Source organism: Atta cephalotes (assembly GCF_000143395.1).
Source record: "Atta cephalotes unplaced genomic scaffold scaffold00028, whole genome shotgun sequence".
Classification (NCBI taxonomy): domain Eukaryota; kingdom Metazoa; phylum Arthropoda; class Insecta; order Hymenoptera; family Formicidae; genus Atta; species Atta cephalotes.
This window is the reverse complement of record NW_012130092.1, coordinates 33034-47203: the sequence shown is the minus strand read 5'-3', so window position 1 is coordinate 47203 and position 14170 is coordinate 33034. Positions and strand designations below refer to the sequence as shown.

At 28.8% G+C, this 14170-nt stretch overlaps 1 protein-coding gene across 1 annotated transcript in view; it reads right to left on the bottom strand.

The window, feature by feature from the left end:
* Positions 1-3488: 3488 nt before the first annotated feature.
* LOC105620720 (coiled-coil domain-containing protein 132) overlaps positions 3489-14170 on the bottom strand; it is a 40335-nt gene continuing 29653 nt past the window's right edge. Inside the window, exon 9 of the mRNA XM_012202213.1 lies at positions 3489-3683. Coding sequence (XP_012057603.1) covers positions 3489-3683 — 195 coding nt within the window. The remainder of the gene's footprint in view (positions 3684-14170) is intronic.

Below are 14170 nucleotides of genomic sequence, written 5' to 3'. Positions count from 1 at the left end.
CAGATACCACAAAAAGATGATTTTTTTCAAAATATTATTTATACTATTAATATCATATATGTATATATAAATATGTATGTATGTATATACATATATGTATACATATATGAATAATATATGCACATACGAATAACATAAAAGATGTTATATTTCATATTTTATTTGCGATATGTAAAAATTTTGAATGTTTGCTTTCATTTCATAATTATACAAACATGTATAAACTTGACAAGAAGATCTATAAATCCGAATCCATCGACAGGATCGTATTTCCGTCGGGATTATCTACTCACAGTGTCGTGAAACTGACACCTCCGATTCAGCGCACGCGCCAGCTAAATTATGCACTAATTACTCAACGTGTGCATTCCTGTGTCGCTCATCGATCTCCGCAGTGCAGGCTGATTGTGCGAACTTTATGCCGTTAAAATTACGTTGGGACGCACCACACTGCCGCGAAACAGGAAATACAGGTCAATTTCATGAAGACATGCTTTTATGCAAATGAAAATTTCACATTTTAGTGTAGTGTTGCTTTGTTTTACTTTAATGTTTCTCGATAAATTAATTCCGCTATAAAGTGTAATGTTTCATTTTGATATTGCAGTTTATTTCTACAAATTGACAAACTTTAAATAAATATTAAAAATAATAATAATTAGAAGAAATAATAATAATTATATCTATTGAAAATTTAATTTCGAATATATTGTAAAAATAAAATAATTTTACTTATGGATGAGAAATATGTATTATTATATGTTATTATCTATGCGGAGATGATAACGTATAATAATAAATATATATTTCAACGCAATCTTTTTATATTTTATATTTTATATTTTTATAATAATAAAATGATATAAAAATGATATTTTATATTATTTAAGCAGATTTTAGTTATAGAAATCAAATTGTTTACTTCATGTACTGCATTGCAATGTAATTGTGTTTTATAAAATATTATAGTATTTTATAAAACACAATTAAAATATTTTATAAAACTTTCAAAGAAAGAAATAGTATTTTTTATATACTATCACATAATACTATCTTTTACCATAATACTGTCTAATATATTGCACCACAAATTATTAATTATTAATAATAAAACGAAAAATCTAATGTTCTAAATTATTGTACAGTATAATTATGTGAAATATGAAATAATGTAATGCTATATCTTATCCGAAATAATAATAAGATTTCTTGGAACACTTCGTCTACTGTCTATTTGAGAATTATATTGTAACATATTAGTGTGTATTAATGGCTAACTAGATAACTCTGTACGAAGTTCTACGAAACTTTCAACGATCTATTTCAGTTTGATCCTACTCAACGCATGAGAAGTATTATTCTCATATAGTTAAAATGAATGTCTGAATGGAAATAAATAACTAAATCTCGATATAGCATTAAAATATTGTATAATATTATGCCATAAGACAATTTTATTTGAATTTATCATGTTAATTTTGAACCCTCGTTTTATAAGTTATATTTACGTAAATACTTTATTATTTTGAATAATATAACCCGTTTATTAATCAAATACTGTTAAATGATTAGTAATGCTATTGTAATGCTATTATGACGCTATTACTTATGCCGTATTTCATCTTGCCAATTAGTTTAAGTCGTGCAAGAAGTTTATCTTGTTACGTCGATCAGATGAAGTTTACATTTTGGAATTACATTATAATGCGGTACGCATGTAATGTAGACGTGAGGGCACATAAACTTTCGGCAATTTTCCGCTGAAGTTCCAAGAGTCTGTTATAATTCTATTCGGTCGCTGCATATGGAATGTTATTACACGTACCCCTGATAACATCGAAAGGTATCTATCTTACCCTTCGCCAACTTCGTGAGAGTTACTATAGGCCGACCAACAAAGTTTTGTCGCGCGTATGTAAGTGCATGCATTAGACGTACCGAAAGCGGAGGATTTCCGAAAGCTACGAGTATTTCCAAAGACTTATTGTTTAGTCTTTACATAAGTGCTTCAAAGTATATTTCAATATATAAGCTTATGCTTCAAGATCTTCGTGTCATTTAAGTTTATAATTTCTTCTCTAAGATTAATAATACATAAAAAAGAAAATAGAAAAAAAATATTATTATAAAAGAGAGAAAAATTATTAAAAGATATATGTTAACTCGTAGTAACATACATATAATATAAATTAATTAATGGATATTTTTTTATATATGAATTTAAAAATTTGAAATATTTTCTTGTCTTGTCAAAAAATTTTTATTTAATATGTGATTAATTAATAAACTTTGATTAACTTTATCATTTACATTAGTCGAATACAATTGCGCAGATATAAATATAAATTTCGAATATTATAAATTTGAGAAAGAGAGATTGTAACTGTATATAAATTATAATGTACGTGACATTATTTATTTCCTTTACGATTCGACCAACGTATCCGGAATAATGTCATTAATATCCACTATAAATATTTGTTATGATTTATATGTATAATCAACTCTCTCCAATTTTCTGCATATCAAAATATAATAAAATATAAAATGTAATAATATAATATACAACTTCTTTGCGCTAAATATTTATAAGTTTTTTTAAATCAATTTTGTGAATAATATTTATAATTTATATTTTGATTATATCACTGCAAGTTAATATATACTTTTTATTAATTTTCTTTTAATTTTTACTCTTGATATGATATTAAGGTTTCAAAATATATTAATTAGTGATCAGGATAAATTAAATAGAAATAGACTGCATAATAGAGATTTCACTGAAATGTATGCCAAATTTGCCAAAATTATGTGTTGTCATGTAAACTTTAATGACGATGTTTGCATAAGAAGCCAGTATTTTTGACGATTGGAAAAAATTCTCTTGTTCTCTGAATCTTTCGGTCAAACATTAAAGTTTATCGCAAGCTTTTCTCTGAAGCTATCGGATCAAAATGAAAAGTCTTTTATAAATATGTCAAATTGTATCGATTATTCTCGAACTCAGCATCTCAGAGGAACTGGCAAAGGATAAATACTAAAATAAATACTAAAATAAAAGTTCTTTTCCTTTGTTATTTCCTTTATAATAATATAATAGTATATTCTATTTTGATATGCATAATCTCTGAAATCAAACATGCAGGTAGATTTACAGAAATAAGGATCAGTGGTATCGAATATCCATAGAGAAACTAGATCTCAATAGACCATAGCTGCGTAGATCAAAGGATATGTTAACCACAGTCTGTGAAACCAAGAATTTCCGGAATCAGAAAGCTCTGCCACAAACAATCCATGGAATCAGGCGTTTCTGGGGCCAAGATGGCCTCAAAGTAATGGATTCCAGAATCTGCGCGCTCAAGAATCTCTGGAACTAAAAATCCGTGAAACCAAGGATTTAAGAAGCGAAGGATTTGCGGAATCGAAAATTTATGGAAGCATAAGTCCATGATTTGGAAAGAAGGCTCTGAGAAACCAAGAATTCTTTAAATCGATGGAATAAGGGACCCTTGCACGCTGACATGACACTGTCTGCAACCATTCTCGGGTGCTCTTAATTCGTCATACAGCTGGGTGGTATAGATTTCAACGGGTTCCGAGCTGTTAAAAGCAATTGCCTCGTAAACGTTAGCGCTCCCGTGAGCATTCTGGCGGCTTGACTCGGAGGTATCTGGAAGTACCTACTCGCATATCCGTACGGAATGTATACAGACGCATGCGGCTGTATATATATTTACACGTAGCCACCAGCGCTTCCTCTCCCGATTGTAGCAACCATTCCAAAGGTAATCAGGTTACCGGAAGGAAGCAGGCAATGCCTTCATGTCCCGCCAGATACTTTTGACTCTAACTGCGATATACTGTGCGAATCGCCATTATTAATGGCACTGTTTAGAACATTGTATCACTAAACAATTTAGCTAATTGTCAAAGGGCATAATAAATGACTTCGTTTCTTGTGATAAATGCATTATGTATTGTTTAAAATGAAATTATAAATTAATAACAATAATGATAATAATTGACAATTTTGTCAAAACAAAAATTTTAAAATATATACTGTAGGGAGAGAGAGAGAGAGTGATATAATTTTTGAAAATTAATTGTTTACGTCTACGAACAATTTAGTATATGAAAAGTGTCATGACAATCCAGTTCGTACATTCAACTTTTTCAACTGCAGAAAAGTACATTTTAAAGTTTAGGACTCTATCACTTTAGGGCTCTTTCTCACTGAACTTATGTTTTATCGGCGCATCCTTTTTGTCTCTCCGAGACGCTTCCGGCGTACTTTATTTCCCGTGGGTGACCCGTTCCACCCGCTAGTACACTTCTCAAAGACTCTTAATACAACGTGACGAGATTATCCAATTTTCTTTCAAGAACTAACGAAATAAAACAGTACCGAGTGACTTGATTCGCAACGCGCACGATGTCCTATCACGCGTGGCCGATCTCGCGTCTGTTGTAAAAGATCTTCTAGAAATGTCTTTTCTAACTGCAGTCTCGCGAGATTTCTAAAATAGTCTAAGGTGGAAGTGAAATGGGTGTTCTTTCTCGATTTTTAGCGAAACAGATTCCAGTTTGTTTAATTTCAAGTTTGTGCACGGATCGAAACGACTCTGCTGACATTACAGAGACGTTAAAATTTCCGTCGTTTATAAGGAACGTTAAAAAACCAACTTAAAAAACAGTCTAAAGAAAAGAACACACATATTTAGTTCTACTGCAGTCGGCGGCTTAAAGGGTTAGACTGTTAGCGAAACTTTACTCTCTTAATGTCGAAAGAAGAAACAAAGAAAGCAAACCGAGAAATGAAATGGTCCTCTGCGGTTCTTGAAGACAAGCTAGATAAGTTTGTTGAACAAGCTTATTGTATCTATTGAGGATTTGTCACGCGGAAAATATATTACACTTATAATAATTATTGAAAGATAAAAAATATTCTCAAGCATATGAAAAGAAGATTTAGTTATATAAATTTAGGGATTTATTTATTTTGATGTATTTATATTTATTTCACAAACTACATAATTGAAATTTTTGTTATACAGTAAATTTTATAATATGATAATATAATATAATAATAAAAATATTTAGAAAAATTAATACATATAAAGTTGACATGAATAGAAAAAAAATAAATTTATTAATAAAAATTAATAAAAATATAGAAAATAAAGACAGCAAATTTTTGCAAGATAATCCAAAATTATTATTGCCATTAATAGTATTTAAAATATACATCGTACCATTACCAAAAAAAGTGGTTTCTCCTTTCGTGAATATAAATATAGATATTCGCAAAGCTCACCATGTTGCGTATTTTTCGTTCGCAGATTATAATCGAATTGTGTTGGGAATATCGCGCCATCGAACTCGGTCAAAGAGAGGCGGATTTACAGCGGCGTAAATCCAGGATGGAGGAAACGAGCAGATGGGAGAGGCGAGGGTATCGGGCGACTTTAAAACTCGGGATATTGATTCGTGCGGCTGTACGTCGTGTAAACGCATCTCGCTTCCGAATCTCTGACATGTTTTGCCGGTTGCTCGCACGCTCTCTCGATACTGTCAACGTGCGAATCTCCCGACGCTGCCTTTGTCTCTTCCGCACTTTTGGAATTTATCGGTTCCGACCGAACACGCGTGTAGACACGCGTGCGCTTTCGATCCGTACAATGCGACCTATCGTTTCGACAGTGTCTGTCGAATCGTAGTTCGATGCCATCGATGAGTTGTTGTGTTTAACGTTTGCATTTGGTTGCTTTTACGTGCCTACGGCATAGCGTGGTCCAGATATAAACTGAAGCTTCCGTTGATAAGTAAATAGCGGAAAATATACGTACCGCATGCAAGTCGTTTATGAATAAGCTATTGAGACATGCACAAAAGTTGGCTTTACACGCTGGATACCCGTCAAAACGTTGAACGTGACGAGTTATAGTATTTCAGATATGCATGTTCCTTCTGTTATATGCTATACACACGCGACATTTTCAACTGATTAAAATAAAAACTTCTTAACTAACATGGAAGTTTTAACAACTTGTGATTCAGAATCGAAAATTCCGATTTACATTTTCAGAATTATTATTCTTACTTTTAAATGAGTTTTTCTCTTTGTTAGTTATACAGTATTTTAATTTTTTTTTAACGTAACATCTGGATATTCTACGATTATTTCTTTTTTTAAAAAGTTTTTGTCATGATATTGAAATTAATCATATCTTTATATTTTTTTGTAAAAAGAAATTGGATTGATCAGTATAATTGTAAATTTTGCTTAACTTTAGTTTAAAAAAAAATATATAGTTTAATTAAAATATGAAATGAAACGTATGAAAAGCTCACAACACTGTTGATTATATTGCTTCTAACATTTATATATATGTTACTTTGTTGAAAAAAAAAGAGAAAAGGGAAAGGAAAGGAGAGGAAAAAGATATATGTATGTAAATACATATATGTAAAAATATGAAAAAGAATTTTTTCTTGGTGAAGAAGATTGGAAATGCATGGACTGTGTGTTAGCAATCTTCTTGAAAACCAGTGAGCGTTAGAACGAGGTAGTCACGTAAATGGAAAGTGAGTTCGACGAAAAAAGATGGGCGCGATGGATGTCAGCATCGTAAGAGGAAAATATCTTGCGGCTCTCCGCAAGATTTTTCTCCGAGAGATACCTTCCTTGAAATATCTTGGTCCGTACTTACATCAGATAGAAGCAGACGGCGACGAAAGTTTGGCAAGGTTTCGAGAGCTTGCTCGCGGCGATGTGGAAGAGCCTTAATGGATTGTACCGTAGCACGTATTCACGGGATTTTAGATTAGAGAACTCTCTGAATTCAGATAGAAAAGACAGTAGATAGTTCAATAAATAAACTCAAGATAATTCTGTGATTCCGTTGAAGTTGATCGGCAACACATCATCTAACTAATTAAATTTTTTGAATTTTTTTGGTCTTATAATATAATATGGAATAATATAATATGGAATCTTTTAAATTAAGATTGAAGAAAATTATTTTATAATGATTTAATTTTTGTAATATTCAGTATGAATTTAATTGTTCAGCCACTTAAATCCTTTATAATGATTTTTTAAATCATTAAATTATTAAAAAATTATTACCAAATTATACCTTTATACTCGTACTTGTAAAGTTATATCTACAAGTTTCTGCAAAAGTTACATCTCTTCTAAACCATATTTTTGTTATAATAATTTAAGCCAAATATTGCTTAGGTCAAAATATAAAAAAGCATACATGTAATTAATTATTATTAAAAATGTTAAATTTTATCAATGAACATTTTATTATAAAACATAACATCATTAATGCTGCTGCAGCTTTGGTTAATAAAGTATAAAATGATGTAAAAAATAACATTCATATTAAATAATGTTATAAATAATTCCAAAATCTAAAAATTTAATTTAATTTAATTTAGTGATTTGTTCAATTCATCAAATCTAAAGTAATTAGTTTTCTTTAGTGTTATTACAGTGCGAAATTTACTTTTATTATTTATTATATGTCATAGATTCGCGGATCTTCATAAATGACTAAACTTAGGATAATTTAATCTTTGATGGAGAAATCATTTCTATTGACGAGTTTCGTTATTATATCATTCGCATCGTTCGCATAAATCATTCATCTAGGATCGACATAATACCCGATGTGGACATAGAATAGACACTGTGCCGGCTTTGTCTCTTCCTTCCCTTCGCTTTGATGTATTACTGACGTCCGGTAGTAATCGAACACGCGCGACTATAATTCGATCCTAATGGTATCAGTTATGATACATATCCTAAAGGTAACTTAAAACTCTGCTATATAAATGTGAGTCATTTCTTTTGTCGTAACACAATTAAATTTAAAAAAAGTTTTATCTTAAAATGAAACTGTTTTATATAGATTGTGATATAGCAATGTATATATTATTACATTAATATTGTAATTGAGATTGTATTATCAAGTTAAATAGCTTGATTTCGAGCTTAATAAGAAATTTTACTTTGTTTTTATAAATGTATTATCTTACCTTTTAATAGTATTATTATCTAATTTATTGTAAAAAATTTGTTAGTAATTTTTTACATCCTTTTAAATACAAACTTAAAGTGCAATTAGAACCTAATTATATCTTAATGCATTTTTTATATAATGCATGAGTCATCTATTGTATAAATTTAGCGCATATAGCTACTTATAACGGAAAGAGTCTTTTATAAACAAGATCTTTAGAGGTATCTATCTCAAATCACATTTTTTCTTTCTATTCACCGTAGAAAAACTAGTGAGTCGGAAATACGACAAAAAATAACTAGCAACGGGTTATCCAGAATTTTCTCGGCTTTATCTGCTCGTAGCGAATGTTTTGCTAAAAGCTGTCGTTCGTCGAAAGCACGTCGTAGTCTTCTTTATCTGGAGGATAGAACTACTAGTGTCCGCACTTAAAATACTCGTTGATGCTCATGTCTTGTTTATCTTGAAAGTTATATACTGATATATTTATGGATGGATACATGATGTTTAATGTCAAAAAACGTTTTAAATTATTTGCAATGTGTACTTCTAAAGTAACTTCTTTATATACATATACAATGTAAAAAGACACGCTCGGAATGATTGCTACTATACCATTTACACTCGTCTCATGTTTTTGAAAAATTTTTATTTTACGATTCGAAACTCATATCAGTGTAACGTTTTTAAATTATTATTATTATACATATAAAGTATTCTAGATTTACTGAAAAATATTTCTGAAAATTTTTTCGATATATCATATATAGTTACTTCATGATATGCTTGTCGTTTTGACGATCTGTCTCTGACGTAATAATTGATTAATATAAACGATGTGCTGTGATCAAAATTTTATTTCAGTCTGAGAAATAATGAAAGCCTCGCTATACTTTGGAAGCACAAAATGAGATTAATATCGAGATATTAACCAACCGTAACGGCTAAACTATCCTTAAATCTTTTCCACCCTTATAGGTGTATAATCTTTAAAGTATTATTAAGATATAAAAAAACGCGCGTGAAGGAAAAATATGTAGAAATTACTTATATTTTCGAATTATTACAGTCAAATCTGATTTTAAAAGCTATTAAATATTAATCGTAGATGAGAGATTTATATTTCTATAAGAAAGAAATTTTATTTACACTTTTTTAAAAGAAAACAACATTTTCTTTTTTTTAAATATATTTTTATTTAGAACTTTTTATTAAATAGTTTTTTTAACATATATTTCTTAAAATAGAGTTTTGTATGAAATATTTTGCATTAATTTATTTCTGAGATCCCTATATATGTACAGGTCATTAAAGCATCATTAGTATTGGTTTTTTGATAAAAATCACTAATATTAAAAGCAATCAACTTCGGATAATGTTAAAAATATTGATTATGCTAAGGGCATTGATGTGCATTTTTAACATAAATAATCTAGTATACTTACATATATAGTAAATTTTATTTATTTGTTATTACGTTTGAAAACTTTCTAATTATTCCCAGTTATTATCTTCATAGTTTTTAGTTTTCGCTTTTGCCTTATTGCTTTTATTATTTCAAATATGAAACTATTTTTAAGATATAAATTTAAAAATATATAATATATGCTTTATATCTGAATTCTTGAAAGGAATCTTTCAAATTGTGTTCTTATTTGATATTAATATTCTTTAAAAAAATTAATATTCTTTAAAAAAAAAATGAAAATTAAATATAAGCTACATTATCATTGTATATGTTAATTAACGAAAAATACTGAAAAAGTATATTTTTAAATTATAATATTGTTGAATTTTTTAAAATGAACTAGATCACTGGACAAGAGAGAGAGGAGGGGGGGGGGAAGGAAGAAGAGCGAGAGATCTGCAGATTGCATCATATTATGTGACATTTCCCTTTGCTATCTGATTGAAGAATGTGAGTCTTTATATTTTTTAGATCTCACTTCCGATATTCTTCGTATGTGGCGTTCTTTGACGATTCTTGCACTTCGACAAAACTTCGGAAAGTTCGAATCGCATGACATGAGCTAATTTATCGCGACACATTCTGCGACCGCTTTAGGAATCTCCGTTCGCTTTTCGCTCGCCTGTCCGCCATTTGTACGATTCAACTTCGACATTCGACTGTTCGACTTTGCAAGTCTGGGCAGGGGATACTCCGGCGACTTTTCTTGCGGAGTTTACCCTCTGCCTTTTGTTTGCTCAACCTATTTTTCCTCCCACGGGAATACTACGCTCCGTTTCTCTTTTCCTCGTGGCTTGGTCTTGTTTATAGTCATAATATCTCGGGAAACACATGTCGCGATGATCGAATGCGACATCAATGAATTTTTATAACTCAACAATCCTGACAATTAAGTTTACATGTGAAAAATATACTTTTTCAGCATTTTTCATTAATTAACATATACAATAATAATGTAACTTATATTTAATTTTCATTTTTTTTTTAAAGAATATTAATATCAAATAAAAACACAATTTGAAAGATTCCTTTTAAGAATTCAGATATAAAGCCATATATTATATGTTATAAAGAGACGCTTCTAAATTATAGATTATATTTCATTTATGTTATGCAATATACATAATTATGTCTTAAATACATTAAATTACGACATGAAAGTTTGAAATGTTTGTGTCGACAATGTCTGAAGTCTAGCAGCCGTTTTTGAGGTCGATCGATGTAACACGTTGAGATTCACATGATGCACGTGATCCTTGGTAGATCCCACGGCGATTTGACAAGAGTCCGATAGTTGGGTCGATTGGCAGTGTCCCAGGAATTACTTAGCCCACGAGTTGATCCTACTCTTGAGACCTTTCTACGGGAGCTTTCTACGAAAATCTTGATGATTCGGTCGTGTCTTTGGCAGCTAGTTTCACCGAGAAGATACGGTTTTCATATATCCAATTACCTGAATATCGTTCGTATCTTTTAACAGAATATTTCATTTGATCTTCTTTAACGTATTTTGATAATAGAAAATAGAAATAATTAATACACGATCAAAGTCTTATTTATTTTATTCACACTCATTTCATATAACAATAATGACGTTATTTGATAGTCTTTTCACGTATCTCTAAAAATTAAATAGAAGATTATTATGTGACACAATGCTGCAATTTCCAATGTCAAATCTCGAATGTTATGCCTTATACATATATAATAAATTCTATTAAAACAAATGAAAAAAATCAAGATTTCAAATTGAAACATGCATCCAATTTTCTTTAAAACTCGATTCACAAAGACTTCTTTATTCTTATTATTAAATAAATTTTATTGATAGATAATTTTATATAATACACGAATATTTTATATATATATTGCTTAATTTTTTGAGATACTTTCTAAGAAAATATATGTATTCCTACATACATACGAAATACTGCCTGAAATTATAGAAGTGTACTTTATAGTCAAATCGAATGTTGCTTGAACTACGAGAGATAGATAGTAAAGTAGAGAATTTTTCCCAGTAATTTAACAATAAAGCCTGCGAAGATGTCCGTATGACTTTCGCATCGATTTTAAACATGGAAGATTTTTGAGGAAAATACCAAGGGAACTTCGTAGAAAAATACAGGCCATTGACGTTTCGTTATGATTCTGCAAAGTTGAGAATAACGACAGTTCATCCTATTCAAATGTGCATTTGAACTAGTTGGATAATTCACAGAAGGATCATAGCATACGTCGCAAGGAATTAGTTCGGAATATCGGGTGAACGACATTACACATATTTACAGTTTACTATATCGAGAAATATTGGCATTTTACGCTGCAATTGCATCCTTCTCATGACATATATTGGAAAATACATACTTGGATTCAGAAATGCAGCTGTAGGATATATCTTATTAAATTTTTAGCTTAATTTTTGAAAAATATTAATCGACTTATGTAATATGACATTATTACTATTTTTTAATTTTTTTAAGTATTTTTTTTTTTTAATTAATTCATTCAGGTAATATATGAATTCGAATTATAAAGTATAATGTATTTATATTCAAAATCAAAACAATAAATCAATCTTAATAAAAAACTTATTCTTTAAGACATCTATTTTTATATTTTCTTTAAAACTTTTAGAATGAATTTTACTCTTAAAGATTGAAAATTGAGCCACTCATTTTCAAGATTGATTCAATTTTCATTTCTTTAGAATGAGATTCCACTCCAAAGAATTTAGAAAATTTATGTTTTTAATAAACATTCAGAAATCAAGCTTTAATTATTTTTCAATGTTACAAATTGCAGAAATTAATGCTGTTTTTTGGCTTCGACAATTGGGAAATATGATTTCGATGGATTAAGAGCGACCTTTTCTTAATAAAATTTGCTATGTGTGATATGTTTACTGATCTTTTAAATAGTGTTGTAAATTTATAATTATTATAAAATTCAATACAATTATTTAAAAAATTTGCATGTTCTTTAAAGTAATTAGTTTTCATGAATCCATTAGGCGCATATATTTTACTTAAAGCAACTCGCTTTAAATTGTATTAATAAATTTTGATACATGTCTTAATATAGCTGAAGATTGAATTATTTATGTAATCGCTTTGTTGCGCAACTTTAGATTCGATTGCAGTGAAAATTACCATTATCTTTTGCACGTGAAAATAGAGAATACGTTAGATCGAGAGATCTCTAATTTAGATTTCGATGTCAAAGGTATGGGGCACGTTTGCTCCAGACAATTTCAGGGATTTAAGGAATTGCTATATTGGAATTTCAAACGATTTTGCTATTACAAACCTGCACCTGGTGTCAATTTTTGTTGATATCGATTTTATCTTAGCCCTTGTACTCCGTTTCTCCGTTATTTCCACTATCATTGTTCAACGTATTGTATTACAGTTATGTATTCGTTAGTTTTTTCATGTACTATTTTTTTCTAGTTACTATCGCAAAACAACAAAGATCGCATTTCCAAAATTAAATTAAAAATTTTAATTATTCTGATAAATATTCATTAATACAACTATATTAATCCAAATTTAAATTTAATGCTAAAAAAAAGAAATATTTTAATCTATAATATTTAAAAAATCGATTTTTTTACATTTTTTGAATATTTGAAATCTCAAACATAAGTTCTTAAAAGATTTTATTGATTTTCAACGAAATAAAAGATATTGGTATTTTTAAATTTTAACACACTTTTGCTTTTAATGCTTTGTCAACGCGCTCAAAGAGAACTATCACTAAATAGACCGGAGAGAAGTAAAAAATGTGAACGTTTTGAATTAAAGAACGATCTTTGTTATATGTTATTACTAATTGGAGATAAACTTTCATTGTTTATTTTGCAACTATAATGTATTTGAAACTTTAAATGTATTTTTTTCATGAAATTATATTTTTCAAATCGGTTGATATGATTTCTCAGAAAATACTTAATCTATTGACTTTAACTTTTACATATTCATATATAAAGTATATATAAAATATATGCAAAAAAGATATCTTTAAATTAATTGTTTTTTTCATAAATGTTAAATAAAAAAATGTTATTAAAAATTAATTTATCTTTTAATATCACATTTTTTTAACAACTTTTAATATTTTTCATTTATTTATATTACAACCACATTTATAATAAATAAAAATCCTTTTGAATGTTTTATTTCGGTTAACAAATTGGAAGGCTGTAATTATGTCAACCACCGACACATGTTTTTTTACATTTTGTTTTCAAATTTACACAACATAAAAATTAATAAACATTTAGCCATATCAAAATTTGTAGATACTAAATGTTATTAGTTTTTATTAGTTTTTACAACAGATAAAAAACGTAGAAGAATATGTGTCACAATTTTCTTTAGAAAATTCATGTACATACACATGTGTATATATATATATATGTATATATATATGCCGTTAATTGTATGCATTAACATAATTAAAAACAATTACATGTTACAGTTACTTACAGTTTTACTTTAGGTGTACTTTGATACTGGAATTGATCTACTTATATGCGCATATTTTTCTATTACACAGCTTTGATTTATTTGGAGATTTGTATATTATTTTACATGAAAATAGGCGTAATGCACAGCTATATACATATATTTATTATATATATATATATATATATATATATATA